Source organism: Rhinopithecus roxellana, chromosome 20 (genome assembly GCF_007565055.1).
Source record: "Rhinopithecus roxellana isolate Shanxi Qingling chromosome 20, ASM756505v1, whole genome shotgun sequence".
Classification (NCBI taxonomy): domain Eukaryota; kingdom Metazoa; phylum Chordata; class Mammalia; order Primates; family Cercopithecidae; genus Rhinopithecus; species Rhinopithecus roxellana.
In genome coordinates, this window is record NC_044568.1 from 78,293,341 (window position 1) to 78,309,589 (window position 16,249).

Consider the following 16,249-nt stretch of genomic DNA (forward strand, 5'->3'; position numbering starts at 1 on the left):
GAATGGAAAAGACACTAACTTTCTCCCTGTGGGAGTCAGTATTATTTAGCATCACATCGGTGGGTCATCCCAAACCATCTGGTTACAAGGGTACTATATTTGGGTCAACACTCTTTTAGGTATAATTTATGTTTTAGTCCAATATCTAGGGATGAAAATGACAGGTGGGCCACTTATGATCTCCAGGGAAATTCAGGGCAATTTCGTGTGGGGGTGGGCATGGTAGAGAGGAAACGGCATCTAAGAAGTCCCTAACAGAGGCTCTCAGTTTGTCTTGAGGCATTTGGGGCAGCTATGATACTGGCCCCATCCTGCAGAGGATGGCAGATATTGGCAGCTGGCACCAGCGTGGTTCCATTGTGATCACTTCTGAATGTCAGAGTGTTGAAGATTCCCCCAACAGACTTTCTGTGCGACTTTCTGTCTTCACCAAATGCAATCCACAATAAGGAATTGAAATTAATTTCAGAGGCGTGGGGAGGGCTTAAGGGAGCGTGGGAAAATTAGAGGGTGTTCAGAAACAGAAATCTGACTGCTTGGGGCCACCTTGCAGGGAGAGTTTTTTGACGGTCCCTCACTTGTTTCTTTGCATGTTGGCTTAGCTTGGCGGGCTCCCAACTGGTGACTGGCTAGTGATGAGGCTAGTGATGAGGCTGTGTGCCTCTGAGCTGGGCATCCGAAGGCATCTTTGGGGAAGCTGAGGGCACGAGGAGGGGCTGCCAGACTCCAGGAGCTGCTGCCTGGCTGGAATTCCTACACCATGCGTTGCCTGGCTCCACACCCGGCTGGGTCCTACCTGTCAGAGCCCCAAGGTAAAAGGGCTGGGAAAACATCTTAATTTAGAGTACGGACTCAGCTGGTCCTGCCATTCCAGATAAACAGAGAAACCATTCCGAATTGGGGGCGGGGATGAGGATGAGAACATGAGTCTGTGTCCTGCTGGGGCACGCCATTGGAAGATGTGAAAGACTTGTCTGTTTTCTTCCACTGGAGGGAAACTTCAGGTCAGCCAGGTGTCTGGACTGTGAATCCTGTATCAGCACCGAAAGGTTCTAGAAGTCAGACTTTCAGGCAGTGTGTCATTAACTCTCAGCATGCTGCCCTGGCTCTGCCCACAGCAAGATCCTTTCTCATTCTTTTGGGTAAATACTGAGCAGTGCTTCTGCAAGACGGGACCTCTGCCAGACTCTACTCCATCCCCAGAGAAGCAGGGAAACCAAAATTGGAGTCAGCCTTGAGGTGTAGCTGTTGAGCCCTTGGCAGCTGGTGAGAGCTGGTGGATGCTGCCATTCCCCCAGTTTTTTTTTTTGTTTTTTTGTTTTTTTGTTTTTTTTTTTTCTGAGACGGAGTCTTGCTCTGTCGCCCAGGCTAGAGTGCGGTGGCCAGATCTCAGCTCACTGCAATCTCTGCCTCCCAGGTTCATGCCATTCTCCTGCCTCAGCCTCCCAAGTAGCTGGGACTACAGGTGCCCGCCACCTCACCCGGCTAGTTTTTTGTATTTTTAGTAGAGACGGGGTTTCACCGTGTTAGCCAGGATGGTCTCAATCTCCTGACCTTGTGATCCGCCCGTCTCGGCCTCCCAAAGTGCTGGGACTACAGGCTTGAGCCACCGCGCCCGGCCCATTCCCCCAGTTTTAAAACGGTGTTGTTAGAAAACGGGCAGGGGACAAGGGGACAGATGGTGGGAAGAACACAGCGCAGACGCCTAGCACTGGCTCTGAAGGCAGCATGGCAGCTCCACCATTGGCTGGGAAGGGTGTGCCCCTGAAGAAGTTGTTTATATTCTCTGAGTCACTTTTCCTGAAGTGTAAAATGGACCTGTGGGAAAGCCCGTATGATAGGGTAATGACGAGGGACCTAGCACACTGCCCAGTAGTTTGTAGGAACTGAATATCATCATAGGAGCTCAATTTTATTGGCATTGCTGTCGTTGGATGGTTAAAGGAGTTTGTTTAAGGGAGTGTGGGAAAATTAGAGGGTGTTCAGAAACAGAAATCTGACGGCTTGGAGCCACCTTGCAGGGAGAGTTTTTTGACGGTCCCTCACTTGTTTCTTTGCATGTTGGCTTAGCTTGGTGGGCTCCCGACTACTGACTGGCTAGTGATGAGGCTGTGTGCTTCTGAGCTGGGCATCCGAAGGCATCTTTGGGGAAGCTGAGGGCACGAGGAGGGGCTGCCAGACTCCAGGAGCTACTGCCTGGCTGAGATTCCTACACCATGCGTTGCCTGGCTCCACACCCTGCTGGGTCCTACCTGTTAGAGCCCCAAGGTAAAAGGGCCGGGAAAGCATCTTAATTTAGAGTGCGGTCTCAGCTGGTCCTGCCATTCCAGAGAAACAGAGAAAAGGTACCCCTTTTCTCAGACTCCCCTGAAATGTATGGTTTGCTCTGAACCCAGAGACTGATGACACGTCTGCCGGTGTTGCTGGGTGCAGCTGTAAGTCGCTAGGGGAAAGTGTTTGAAGGGGAGAAGTCAGAGGTGACTTTGCCCCCTCCCTCAATTCCAGATGAGGAAATACAGGCCTGAAAAGGGAAAGTGACCACCTCACGGTCTCATGCCCTGGAGGACCCAGCAGGAATCCAAGACCTCTGAAAATGAAGGGCAGGACTCTTGCCACCGCTGGGGGTGTGGTCATGGGGACACAGGTTTTCCATCCATGGAAGGCCCTGAGAGATTTTGTCTTCCTCCCTAGGGCCAGCATCAGAGGAGTGAATAGCTCAGTTCACTCCTCCATGTGCCCTGGGAGGTGGTTTGCCACTTTCACGGTTGGACTGACTTGGAGAGAAACAGAGAGCCACCCAGGGGTGGGGACGAGCTCTCTGCAAGTCATGGTTGCAGATCACTTGCCCAAGTGGCTCCCTAGCTCCTGGCTCCCGGCTCTGGGCCTGGGACTTTCCCCGAAGTGGAGCTGGCCACTGTGAGGAGCCGACTGGAGGTAGGGACCTCTTGAAGGGCCCAGGCAGTTGGGATGCCACTTCTGATAAAGCACGTGGTGGCCACAGTAGGTGCCTGGTTGCTCCACAGCCTGGCCAGCGTCTAGTGATGGAGAAAGAAAGTGAAAGGGAAAAGAACTGCGGGGAGGCGGGGAGGTAAGATGATAAGGAGACGAGCTGCCACAGACTCGCCGCGGCCCCAGAGCTGGCGGGAGGGAGAGGCCACCAGCAGCGAGCTGCCACAGACTCGCGGCGGCCCCAGAGCTGGCGGGAGGGAGAGGCCACCAGCAGCGGGTGCGGGAGCCTGGGGAACAGCAATAGCTGACCAAAGTCTCCTCTGCAGCCGCTAAGGTCGGGCTGAGAATCGAGGCTCCGAGACTGATAGCTACTAGCTCAAGGTTACACAGTAAGTCTGGGAGGAATGGGGATGGAATGTGCAGAATGTAGACCTGGGAAACACCTCGTTTCCCGCATCCCTGGAACGACTCTGCGCGGGACCGGGAGCTGGGAACCCGGGGCTTGGCTTGCTGTGCCCAGAGCTCCAGGGCCGTGGGCGGGTGGCAGGAAAGCCTGGCGGCAGCTTCTGCAGAGAAGCTGGAGCGCAGACGGGGAGCGCGCAGCAGACACACGTCCCAGGCCACCCTTGGCCGACTCCGTGCGCCCGGGATCCTGCAGAGGTGCGCACCTGCGCGCAGAGGGAAACACGCGCCCTTCTTGTACGCCAGACCTTGGACCAGGGCAGCCCTTCTCTGAGCTTCGCTTTCTCTGTTGGGTCATATTCCTGCTCTAACTCTGGAATTTTGGGTATTGGGCTTTCCAGGCGGGGGCCCCTGTGCAGGGAGGCAGCAGGGAGCCAAACCTTTAACCTGAGGATGAGAGAAGTCCTCAACTCTCGTTGAACATCTTGGCGAAGGTGTGTGTTGTTGGGAGGGGTGGAGGAGGGGTCTCCCGGACTGAACCGATCTCTTGATCTCTCATTTCTGTATCTCGCTTTGGGGTCCTGAGTCACACCCTCTAAGGAGAGAGGCTAAAGGGCCTCGGAAAGCCAGCATACGAATGCCGGGGTGGGAGTGAGAAATTAGGTCTTCTTAGGGTCCAGGAAAGCAGGAATCGGAGCCACCATGCTTAGCTTTGTCTGGAACTCTTAAAAGCCGTGGTCCTCCTGAGTCCCACAGCCCCTCTCCACCCTGGTGGCACAGGAAAAACAGCAAAAGCCTAGAAGTTCAAGGCGTGGCTCCCTCCCCAGTCGCAGCCTGAAGTTTCTAACTTTGGCAGGAAGTCTTCAGTCTCTGCTCCCCACTCCAAAGAAAAAATAAATAAATACTTCTCCGGAGTGAGGTTAAGGAAACTGGTACTTCTTCCTCTTGGAGAAAGAGGAGCCAGAGGAACTTGACTCTAACAAATGATCACCTTGCAAACCCCGGGCTGCCTTAGGTAATGACCTGGTCTCCAACAACCTCAGAACGTTTGGAGGCAGGGTCTTCAGAGATGACTGAGCTGGGAATCCCAGCCTTCCCACACATGAACATCACCTGGGATGGTCAACCTGTTTAGGATGCAAGTTCCTGGGCTCACCCCCAGGCCCCGTTGGCTAGGCCTGGGGTGAGGCTGAGACCGTGCAGGTTAAACCATCTATCCCAGGTGACTCCAATGTTCGCTTGTGGTGCAAAAGTCCCCAGGGCGGAGACACTGGGAGGCGCTAATGTGGTCTCATCTCTTTACTCTCTCCCTGTTACAAACCCTCTATCAGAAAAGAAGTCCCAGGAGGTGTTTTGTTTTGTTTTGTTTTGCTTAACACCACATAGCAAGCAGTTTGCAGAGGCAGGATTTGAACCTTGGTCTACTGAGAGCCCAGTCCAGTGCAGCAAGCAGATGTGAACCTCCACAAATGCAGGGCGGGTCCCAGGCAGTCAGAGAGAAACCTGTTGACACCCAGTCTGTCTGATGGCTTGGTTTCATGTCCTAAGACCCAGCCTCAGATACCCTGAGAAGAGCAGAATCAGAAAATTAATCAAGGACACTCAAGGGCAATCAGGGAAGTGGCTGGAGGGAGGTAGGAAGCTTCTGGACTTAGCCTTGATTCGCCTTGAGTCACCCTGACAAGTGACTTCCCCTCTCTGAGGTTCATCTGTAAAATGGATAAAACATGAGAGCTTGCTTGATGATGTCTGATGTGCACAGATAAAGCACTTTGGAAAACCACCAAAGAATATTCATGCATTGGGAATAATTATTATAGATTCTAAAGGAATTGTTTAGAAAGATCAGAGAGGGGCCGGGTGCAGTGGCTCACACCTGTAATCCCAGAACTTTGGGAGGCCGAGGCGGGTGGATTGCTTGAGGCCAGGAGTTCAAGACCAGCATGGGCAACATAGAGAAACCCCATCTCTACTAAAACGCCTTTTTGTGTTTTAGCCAGGCAGGGTGGTGCACGCCTGTAATCTCTACTACTTGGGAGGCTGAGGCATGAGAATCGCTTGAACCCGAGAGGCGGAGGTTACCTGAGAGGTGGAGGTTACCTGAGAGCAGAGACTGTACTACTGCACTTCAGCCTGGGCAACAGAGCAAGACTGTCTCAGAAAAAAAAAAAAAAAATCAGAGAGGAAAGCATAGGCAGATGGGAGGTTTCCAAAGACCAAGACACACACAATCAAAAGACAGTTCAGAAAGAGGCATTAGTTACCACCGATTCTCATAGGAAGGACATAGATATTTTTCAGATTCCTTCAATCCTTCTTGCATCAAGGACAAAGTCTCTTGATTTTCCCTGATCTTTGAAAGTGCCCTAATGCTTGCTAAGATTTCTTTTTAACAAAGTGGTAGAAAAGTTGATATTATTTTAGTAACATTGTTTCTTTTTCAACCACAAGTGATACTGTTGGTTTGGTTTTGCTTCTCCATTTATACGTGGGAAAAAAAAGTTTTCTTTTTGTAAAATCATGGCAAAATACATATAACATAAAATTTACCATTTTAACCGCTTTCAAATGTACAATTCAGTGGCATTAAATATTTCCAACTGTTGTGCAACCCCCACTATCATCCTTCTCCAGAACTTTTTCATCCTCCCAAACTGAAACTCTACCCAATAAGCAATAACTCCCCACTGCTCCTTCCACCCAGTTCGTGGTAACTCCAACTTCCTGTCTGTATGTTTTGGGCCACCTCCTATAAATAGAATTACACAATATTTGTCTTTTTGTGCCTGGCTTCTTTCACTTAGCATAATGTCTTCCAGGTTCATCCTTGTCATGACACGTGTAATTCCTTTCTATGGCGGAATAGTATTCTAATATGTGGACATCCCATATTTTGTTCATCCATTCATTTGTTGATTGATAGACAGGTGGGTTGTTCCTACCTCTTAACTATTGTGAATAATGTTGCTAGGTACACGGGTGGACAAATATCTGTCTGACTCCCTGCTTTCAACTCTAGAAAGCTGTCTTTTAAAATTGGTCTATTTAAGTTTTTTTAAAAAGTTAATTTAAGGAAAATACTGAGGTAAATTGTACAATAGGTGATATGTCAATATGACCCAAAAAATTGTAAAGATGGAAGACGAATGCCTGCAGTTTGGGAAACCACATGAGCGGAAAGACCTGGAAGCTACTGTAAAATCTAGGCTGAGGGTCTGGTGACTACTAGACCAAGGGCATGGCAGCAGAGGGCAGCTGAGAGACTTCAGGAAGGAAAGATGTAAGAATTAAGAAAGGGGCCCAGTGTAGTGGCTCATGCTTGTAATTCTAGCACCTTGGGAGGTCAAGGCAGGATGATGACTTGAGACCAGGAGTTCGAGACCATCCTGGGCAACAGAGCAAGATCTTTTCTTAGAAAAAAAATACATAAATTAATAAAAAAAATCTTTGAAAATACAGATTCCAGGCCAGGCACGGTGGCTCACACCTATAATCCCAGCACTTTGGGAGGCCGAGGCCAGCGGATCACCTGAGGTCAGGAGTTCGAGACCAGCCTGGGCAACATGGCAAAACCCTGTCTCTCCTAAAAATACAAAATTAGCCGGGCGTGGTGGCACATGCCTGTAATCCCAGCTACTCAGGAGGCTGGGGCAGGAGAATCACCTGAACTTGGGAGGTGGAGATTGTGGTGAGCCGAGATCATACCATTGTACTCCAGCCTGGGCAATGAGAGTGAAACTCTGTCTCAAAAAAAATGAAAGAAAATACAGATTCCTGGGCCCAGCTGCAGACTCCCTGAATAGAGCCACTGGGGGTGAGGCCCAGGACGCTGTGTTTTTAACACCTTTCCCAGGTAATTCTCATTCACAGCCAAGCCTGCCAATGGCTGGACTCCGTACTCAGATCCCAGCAAGCAAGACTGGCTCATGGTTCATCTTGGGGTCTGCAGCACCCAGCAGAGTGCTGAGGGGACTGTGTTAAGTGAGCTGGATAGGTCAGGACTGGAGTGTGGGGCCTGGCTTTTCTAACTGCAGTCACAAGATCCTCATCACTCCACCCCCTACCCCAGCACCAGGGTCAGGTTCCTTTCCAGGAAAAACTTGTTGGACTCCTTTCCAGGTCATTGACTGCAGCTAGGAGTGGCATGCAGAGGAGAGGCCATCTGGAGCTGGGACAGACCAGGCAAGTGGGAAAGGGAACTCTTATCCCAACCCTGCATTCTGGACAGGGACTGAAGGTCTCTTGGCTGCAGCTCATACAGCTCATCTTCATTCTTATCCTGGAACCACCAAGTCCCTCACCCGCAATAACTTTACCCTTCACTGGCAAACGCACAAGCTGGAGATGATGGCTTATTTGAGTTTTAAGATTTTCCAAGTTGCTATGAGGTCAAGGTCCTCAATGGGGACCCAGAGAAGATAGGTGGCTTTCCTGGACTTTCAGAGGGGCCATCTGTGGTGTCTTTTGTGGGGTTCTGTAGGATTTGCAGGCCCCCTTGGAGGAAAAATAGAAGTAAGTTGTCTCAGGTCAGATTGCCTGGAAAGCCAAGTAGGAGATGGAGATTTGCATACAGGAGGTTTACTGCGGACAGTCACAGGAGGGAACACCCAAAGGAAAAGGGAAGAAAGCAGGGTTGGGAAGCAGTAGGAGTTGAGGTGCAATGCAGTCACAACAGAGGTCTTAGCCAATCCCATAGGGAGCACTCAAGCTGAGACAGCAAAGAAGCTAGACCTTCACACCCCTCATCTACGTCCTGTGCCCCCACACAGGCATAGCCTCCCCCATGGTGAACATTCAGCACTAGACTGATACATTTGTTATAATCAATGAACCCACATTGATGCATCATTATTACCCAAGGTCCATGGTTTGTTTATATGAGGGTTTACTCTTGTTGTAGATTCTGTGGGTTTGGACAGATATATGATGTCATGTATATGACACTACAGTATCACACGGACTTGTTTCACTGCCCTACAAATCCCGTGCTTTGTCTATTTATCCCTCCCTCTCTCCCCCATACCCCTGGGCAACCCCCAACCTTTTTATCTTCATTATTTTGCCTTTTTCAGATAAATGGCTGGAGTCATACAGTATGTAGCCTCTTCAGATTGGCTTCTTTCACTTGGTGGAGTTGTGTTTTTATTTTTTAAAATGAGTTTCATGTGTTTATTTATTTTTGAGACAGGGTCTTACTCTGTCTCCGAGGCTGGAGTGCAGTGGCACAATCACGGCTCACTGCAGCCTCGACGCTCAGGCTCAAGTGATCCTCCCATCTCAGCCTTCTGAGTAGCTGGGACTGCAGATGCACACCACCACGCCCAGATAATTTTTGTATTTTTTGTAGAGATGGGTTTTTTTTTGTTTGTTTGTTTTGTTTTGTTTTTTTTTTTTTTTTTGAGACGGAGTCTCGCTCTGTCACCCAGGCTGGAGTGCTATGGCCGGATCTCAGCTCACTGCAAGCTCCACCTCCCGGGTTCACGCCATTCTCCTGTCTCAGCCTCCCGAGTAGCTGGGACTACAGGCGCCGCCACGTCGCCCGGCTAGTTTTTTTGTATTGAGATGGGGTTTTGCCATGATGACCATGCTGCTCTCGGACTCCTGGGCTCAAGTGATCTGATGCATCCACCTCAGCCTCCCAAAGTCCTAGGATTACAGGCTTGAGCCACCACGCCCAGGCTGAGTTGTGTTTTTAAACTGTACTCTGTATAGCTTATTTTAGGCAAGAGAGGTTTCAAGGACAGAATTGAATCCTGCCTCTCCTTGCCCCAATCACCCATCCCTTCCAAGTCATCATCTTTCCAGAAGTCAGAGCTAGAAGGGACCTGAAAAGGGCCTCTAAGCCACAGTGTCAAACCCAAGAACCAAAAAGGCCATAATGATGTGAAATGTGTCCCGGCAGAAGGCAATAGGGAGTAGTGGAGCCTCTGGCGATCCTATTTAACCACAGCGCTCTCTTTACCTGTTCAGGAATTTAGGATCCATGTAAAATTTCATCTGAAAACCACTGCTCTTGTGTGACCCTCTTATTTAACAGATGAGGGCCCTGGGGACCAGAGAGGGGAATGGGCTTGCCCAAAGTCACACAGCCTCTCAGAAGCAGAGCAGTGCCCGTATCTCAGGTCTCATGACTCCCTGGGTCAATTCCATGCCACCAGGCTATTGCAAACACTGCCGTTTCCATGACCGATTGGGTCCTTCTTTCTTTAAACTGCCTCCAACTGCTGAGAAGCCCTTTGGCTAGGGATTGGAGCCAGTTTTGCTTTGTTTTCAGCTTTCCTGCTCTGAAGTTACTTTGTTTGCCAGATGCTGGTTGGTTCAAACCCAAAAGGGCAGGGAGCTGTAATGGAAATCCATCCAAGGGCACTGGAATCGGGATGGCAAAAAGGAGCAGCAGGCAGGTGTCAGCGGGGAGCAGCTCTTTGCATCCCGCAGTTCCCAGAGAGCTTACCATTCATTCATTCATTCATCCGTTCGTTTATGAGACAAGGTCTCACTCTCTTGCCCAGGTTGGAGTGCAGTGGTACAATCATTGCTCACTGCAGCCTCAAGCTCTTGAGCTCAAGCCATCGTCCTGCCTCAGCCTCCCAAGTAGCCGAGACTACAAGGGCACTGCACCATATCCAGTTAATTTTTGTATCTTTTATTTCTGAAGAGATGGGGTTTCACTATGTTGCCCAGGCTGGTCTCAAACTCCTGGCCTCAAGTCTTCCTCCCTCCTCTGCCTCCCAAAGTGCTGGAATTATAGGTGTGATCTCAGACAGCTTACCTCTTAATCACCTTTCCATCTGAGCTGCCAGCAGAGCTGGGAAAGTGCACCCAACACCCCAGATGCTGCAACTTTAGTGCTTCCTGCTTCTCTGTGTGGAACTGCCTGTTTGGGTACCCAGGGCCAGTCGCCTCCAAGACCCTCTGTAGAAAAAGACCCTACTGTGCACCTCAATTCCATTGCAGGACAGGACAGAATTGAATCCTGCTTCTCCCTGCCCCAGTCACCCATCCCTCCCAAGCCATTATCTTTCCAGCAGGTCAGAGCTAGAAAGGACCTGCGAAGGGTGGCAAATCCAAATGCCAAAGGGGCCATAATGATGTGAAATGTGTACAGGCAGAAGGCAATAGTGAGTAGTGGGGCCTCTGGTAACAATTGTGTGTACTCTATATAGAGACATTGTGATGGTAATACACACACACACACACACACACACACACACACACACACACACACAGTTATTTTGGCTTGGGAAACGAAACAAGTAGGCCTATCGACCGGATTCAACTTTTGATTTTGCAACCAAGCCCCTGTTGCACAGCTGAGGAGCCTGCAGGTCAGAGAGGGGATTTAGAGCCAACCAATAGCAATATTTCCAGACCTCTCCTGAGATGAAGCTCATCTGACTTCCTGCCCCCGTTACACACATATACACGTACGCACTTGCACACACGTCTTCCACTCTCCCTGCCTTGAGGACAAATGATCGGAACCTGCAACCGTTTCCAGGCCCATAAGCCCCTGAGCGCTGCAGTGTTGCTACATGCCTTAGTTTCCTCTCCATCTGTTGTGACCTCCTCGTGCCACTCCAGGAAGTGAAAGTCTTGAGGGAGACCAGTCATTTCTCTTAAGTCCTCTCTCCGTCTCATTCTCCTGGGATACCTACACTTGGTTTGCAAACAGCAGGCTGGAGAGCGAGGGGCTTCTTCCTCTACCTCCAGCTCCTCCCCCATCCTGCTCCAAGTCCAGTATGTTCTTCTCTCTTCCGCAGGACCCTGGGCTATTAGGTAAAAATCAAGCCATCCCCAGACAGCCTATGGGGTGGCAAGAGCAGAGGTTTGTTTCTTTGTGAGCATCTATAGGTACCAGGCTCTGTGCAGGCCCTACTGTTGGTGAGCCACAGAGGTATCGACTCCACCCCATGAAGCCTCCTTCTTTTCTTTTCTTTTCTTTTTTTTTTTTTTTTGAGACAGAGTTTCGCTTTGTTGCCCAGGCTGGAGTGCAGTGGCTCGATCTCGGTTCACTGCAACCTTCACCTCCCAGGTTCAAGTGATTCTCCTGCCTCAGCCTCTCTAATAGCTGGGACTACAGGCACCCGCCACCACACCTGGCTAATTTGTGTATTTTTAGTAGAGACGGGGTTTCACCGTGTTGGACAGGCTGGTCTCGAACTCCTGACCTCAGGTGATCCACCAACCTCAGCTTCCCAAAGTGCTGGGATTACAGGTGTGAGCCACCGCGCCCAACCAGAAGCCTCCTTCTTTTCAACCCTTGGACCTTTAAACCTTCAATTAAGTGCCCAGCCCAGCCCAGGTCATAGTACACTAAGATCCTTGGTTCACATGAGGGATTTCTCTTCATTAATGTCCCTATTTCCCATACTGGGTGCCCATTCTAATGCATTTCAGGTGTATCCTTCTGTTTATATGTGCTCTTATAAAACGTATTTTGCCTTTTTTTTTTTTTTTTTTTTCTTAGATGAAGTCTCACTCTGTCACCCAGGCTGATTTTTCTATTTTTAGTAGAGATGGGGTTTCACCGTGTTGGCCAGGCTGGTCTCAAACTCCTGACCTCAAGTGATCTACCCACCTCAGCCTCCCAAAGTGCTGGAATTACAGGTGTGAGCCACCACGCCCGGCCACAGTTTATTACTTTTGCATTCCTTACTATGTTATTAAGATCTACTTGCCTTGCTTCTGATGCATTTGGTCTTTGCTTCTAATCATGGACATTGTTCTCTATGGAGTTCAGTGTTTACTTTTCACCTGTCCACACCCCCAGTGATGGACACCTAGGTAACCTCCAACCCTCTGTCAACACATATAACACAGCAGTAACCATCCTCAGATAGGTTCTCCTGGGGAGTTGTGGGAGAATTTCTTCAGAATGTATGGACCCAAGAGCGGAATTGCCAGGTTGTAGGATCTACATATCCTTAGATATTCTACATGATGCCAGGTTGTTCTCCAGAGCGGCTCCATCTATCTACATTCCCACAAACCCTGTGTGACCAACACTTGGCATTTCCCAGATTTCTAACTTTTGCCAGTTGTACAGTATCAAAGGACACCTTGCTGTTTTATTTTTGGAGTTTACATCTTAGTACCACTTACTGGCTAAGTCACTTTAGGCAAGTCACAACAACCCAGTGAAGTAAGCACTGTGCTGATAAAACGCAGTCAATTCTGTGACTCAGAGAGGCTGAGTAACGTTTGCAAGGTCACACAGCTAGTGTGGAACTGAGATTTGAACCCAGAGCCTGCACCCTTAACCACTATGCTATTATTATGTTTTGTCTCTCTCCTAAAATATCATCTGGATCTACATTGCAAGCCTCTTTGGCAGGGACTGTGTGGCAAACCTCTTTGGGGCCCGTAAGGAACTGAGCTTGGTGACTTTCTTTTTTTTTTTTTTGAGAAGGAGTCTCGCTCTGTCACCCAGGCTGGAGTGCAGTGGCCAGATCTCAGCTCACTGCAAACTCCGCCTCCCGGGTTCACGCCATTCTCCTGCCTGAGCCTCCCGAGTAGCTGGGACTACAGGCGCCCGCCACCTTGCCCGGCTAGTTTTTTGTATTTTTTTAGTAGAGACGGGGTTTCACCGTGTTAGCCAGGATGGTCTCGATCTCCTGTCCTCGTGATCCGCCCGCCTCGGCCTCCCAAAGTGCTGGGATTACAGGCTTGAGCAAGCTCGGTGACTTTCTTATGGGGTGCTCAGTAAATCATTGTTTTACAGCTTTAGAGGGGAAAAGTGAGAGATGTTTAAGTCTTAGAGTTTATCTGGGAGCACTACAGGGTGCTTGAGCAAAAGGAGAACTCATTTGAGCTATTACGCCCACAAAGAAGCTGTTTGGGGTCTGGTCGTGGTAGATAGGCATTCCTAGGCCCCTGGCTTCTCAACATCATCTGGCCCCCGGAAGCAGCTTGTCATGAGGTTGGGGACCAGGTTGGTGTTGAGGTGGGGGGCCTTGGGTGAAAGGAAAAGGAGAAGACTGCCAGGCAATGAGTAATCAGAATCTCAGAAAGACTCCATGGAAGGGGTTCCCACACTCATTGAAACTGAGGCTCGGAGGGCTAAGGTAATGTACTCAGGATCAAAGGCAGAGCAGAAACTCAAACCAGGTCTCTAGGCACACAGTTCAGAGGTCTTCCCATTATTCCTCAGGAGGAGAAGTTCATGGGTAAGTGTAGGGAAGTATTCCTTCTCATGCTCTTTTTTTTTTCTTTCTCTGAGACAGAGTCTCGCTCTGTCGCCCAGGCTGGAGTGCAGTGGTGCAATCTTGGCTCACTGCAACCTCCGCCTCCCGGGTTCAAGCAATTTTCCTGCCTCAGCCTCCGGAGTAGCTGGGATTACAGGCACCCATCACCAAGCCCAGCTAATTTTTGTATTTTTGTAGAGATGGGGTTTCACCATGTTGGTCAGGCCAGTCTTGAACTCCTGACCTCAAGTAATCCGCCAGCCTCGGCCTCCCAAAGTGCTGGGATTACAGGCATGAGGCACCACCCCTGGCCTCCTTCTCATGCTCTTTAATCACAGTTCAGAGCAGTGCTGGAGGCTTTTAGGGATAGCAAAAGAGTCTTCTTCTCCCTTGCAGTGCCTCCTTAGACCCTCAAAGATAGACTCCCCTCCTCCAGGAAGAAAATAATCGAATGAACTGGACGTGATCTCAGCGCCTGCATCTGTAAAATGGGTATAATAACACAAATCTCCCAGAGTTGCCATTAACAGTTGAAACAGAATAGTAAATGCAAGGCATCTAGCACAGCCCCAGACACAAAGAAATCTTCCCTGGTCACTCTCACAGAGGTAAGAAGTAAATAATAAAAACGGCCATCACACATATTGTACTCACCATGCAGAAGTTGTGCCGCCTTAAGCTGTTCATTCAGCACTTAGTGGTCGCCAGTCCGCTTTCTACGGGCTCCGTGCAACTAAACTCCCCTAATCCTATAAGTTGCCAATTACTATTATTCCCCACTTTACAGATAAGGAAATTGAGGCTCCAAGTGGTTTAAAAAATGAACTTGCCCAGATTGTAGTGTGTTGGTGGGTAGGGATAATCTCAAAGTTGGGAAATTTCACCCCAAAGCTCACCATCTGAGTTCCCATTCATTTCCCACCAGCTGAGATGGAACATTATGCTGTGCACAGAAGAGCTGCATGCACTGATCTCCAGCTCGTTTAGGTCTGAGTTAGAACATTCCGGCAACACTTGATTTCCCTCGGGGAAGAGAGAAATGAATTGTTATTTCAGACATCCATTTAGTGTCTATACTTAGTCTTTCAAATCCTTCAGCTGTGTGAAGTGGGGATGAAAATGAACCCTAAAAAGGCCTTTTGATGGCAAAAAGATCAGGAATATTTTCTCAAGTTGGATGTGGAAGGTGGTGGCCCAGGGGGAAGCACAGTTTCAAAGAGGACCTTCTAAAAATACTGCCCATGTACCAGAAAGACACAGACCACACCTCTGCCCTGCCCCCAAATGGCTCCTCAAAAGGAGAAACTGTCTTGCCACCCACACCTTTCCTCGCCGGGGTGGTGGGGGTCCAAGAGCGATTCAAAAATGCTGTAGAGTGGGCTGAGGCTTTGGAGATGGGTAGTTGGGTTCAAATCTCAGCTCACTAATCTCTCTGAGCCTGTCTCTTCATCTGAGAAACAGGAATACAAATAGCTGATGTGTAAGTTAGACCAAAAGGGATAACACCTACAAGTCATGTCATTTGGTGCCTGGCACTTGCTGGGCACTGTGAATTCTAGTTCTGCATCTTTGCCACGGATGAAGAGAGGCTGCCATGTGCAGAAACATGCTGAGAGCTGGGAGGAGGTGAGCTTGAGGGATACTGTCTCTGCCCTCAGGGACTGTTGAAGGGCTGTCTCTCTCCTGCCATGGGATGATCAGGGTCATCTTTTCCCTCCACCCTGCTCTGGCATTGTGGGTTGGAGAAACAATCCAACGAAGGGGCCTTTGAAGCACTTTCTCAGCATCTATAGCCATAGGAAACTTGGGTCTGGGGATAGAGGAAAGTCCCATGCCAAGATTCAAGTAGATGTTGGTGTGACTGGGAGGCAGCTGTGGCGTTGTGGTGAAACCTAGAGTCTTAGGCCTGAGTTTCAGCTTTGACATCCCCTAATGTAATGGGCTTCCTTTGAGTGTGGACAAGGGTGATCATTTGATTGGGAACATTTTGATTGGGAGGAAAGAGCACCAGCCTGGGGGTCTTGGTGGTGGGGGGAGTGGGGGAGCAGGTGCAGGGGCAGCCACCGACAGTCTACGGGATCTTGTGCAAGTCATGTCCTTCCCAGGGTCTCAGTCTTGTCATCTGCAGAGTGAAGGAAAGAGGTCAAGCTTGAAGGTCCCTGGCAGACCCGACGCTGTGAGAAAACTGAGGTTGGGTAACTTGCCCAAAGTCCAAAGTCACACAACTCATTCATGGAGTTGCTAGGGTCCATCTGGAGCTCTTGTCACAAGGTCACACTGCCTCAAAGAGGAGGCAGAGTGCTGCAATGTAGGTTCTCAATAAAGAGCATGGGTGGAATGGGAGACGGGCAGCAGGCAGGAGTTGGGGCAAAGGAGTCTTCTCTTACTGCTCTGAGAGAATAGATTTCGTGCCTGTGTCCCTGACCAAGGGAATGGGAGAGGTGGAGCATCCCACCCCCCAACCACTTCCCAGCTTTGGCCTCGCTCCAGGAAAAGGGTTGTGGCCCCATCTTTCAGTTCTGCTTCCTCTAGTCACGGCTGGTTGGGACCTCGCTGCAAGCCGGTTATGTTTGGATTCCTGCAGCCCCCACTCAACCCCGTCACGAACAAGCGGCCCCAGCCAGTGCCCCAGCTTGGACTGGAAAGATCATTCTCTGTAACATCCAGGGTCTATGCTGAGCCTCTCCACAGGCAGTGAGAGCTGTGGACGAGGG

General features: G+C 49.8%; 1 protein-coding gene across 10 annotated transcripts in view; it reads left to right on the plus strand.

Annotated features, from left to right (window-relative positions):
* The window catches only part of CIITA (class II major histocompatibility complex transactivator), a 60,611-nt gene that overhangs the window by 10,892 nt on the left and 33,470 nt on the right, over positions 1-16,249 (plus strand). For 2 of the 10 annotated variants that reach the window (XM_030925083.1, XM_030925084.1), the window contains exons 1-2: positions 619-812; positions 2,071-2,268. The exons of 4 other annotated variants lie outside the window; for them this stretch is intronic. In XM_030925083.1, coding sequence (XP_030780943.1) covers positions 2,217-2,268 — 52 coding nt within the window. In that variant the 5' untranslated portion in view covers positions 619-812; positions 2,071-2,216. Of the gene's footprint in view, positions 1-618; positions 813-2,070; positions 2,269-2,818; positions 2,935-3,123; positions 3,339-16,249 lie in introns of those variants that run through there. 4 more of the 10 variants (XM_010370247.2, XM_010370248.2, XM_030925086.1 and 1 more) reach the window with 3 other exon arrangements.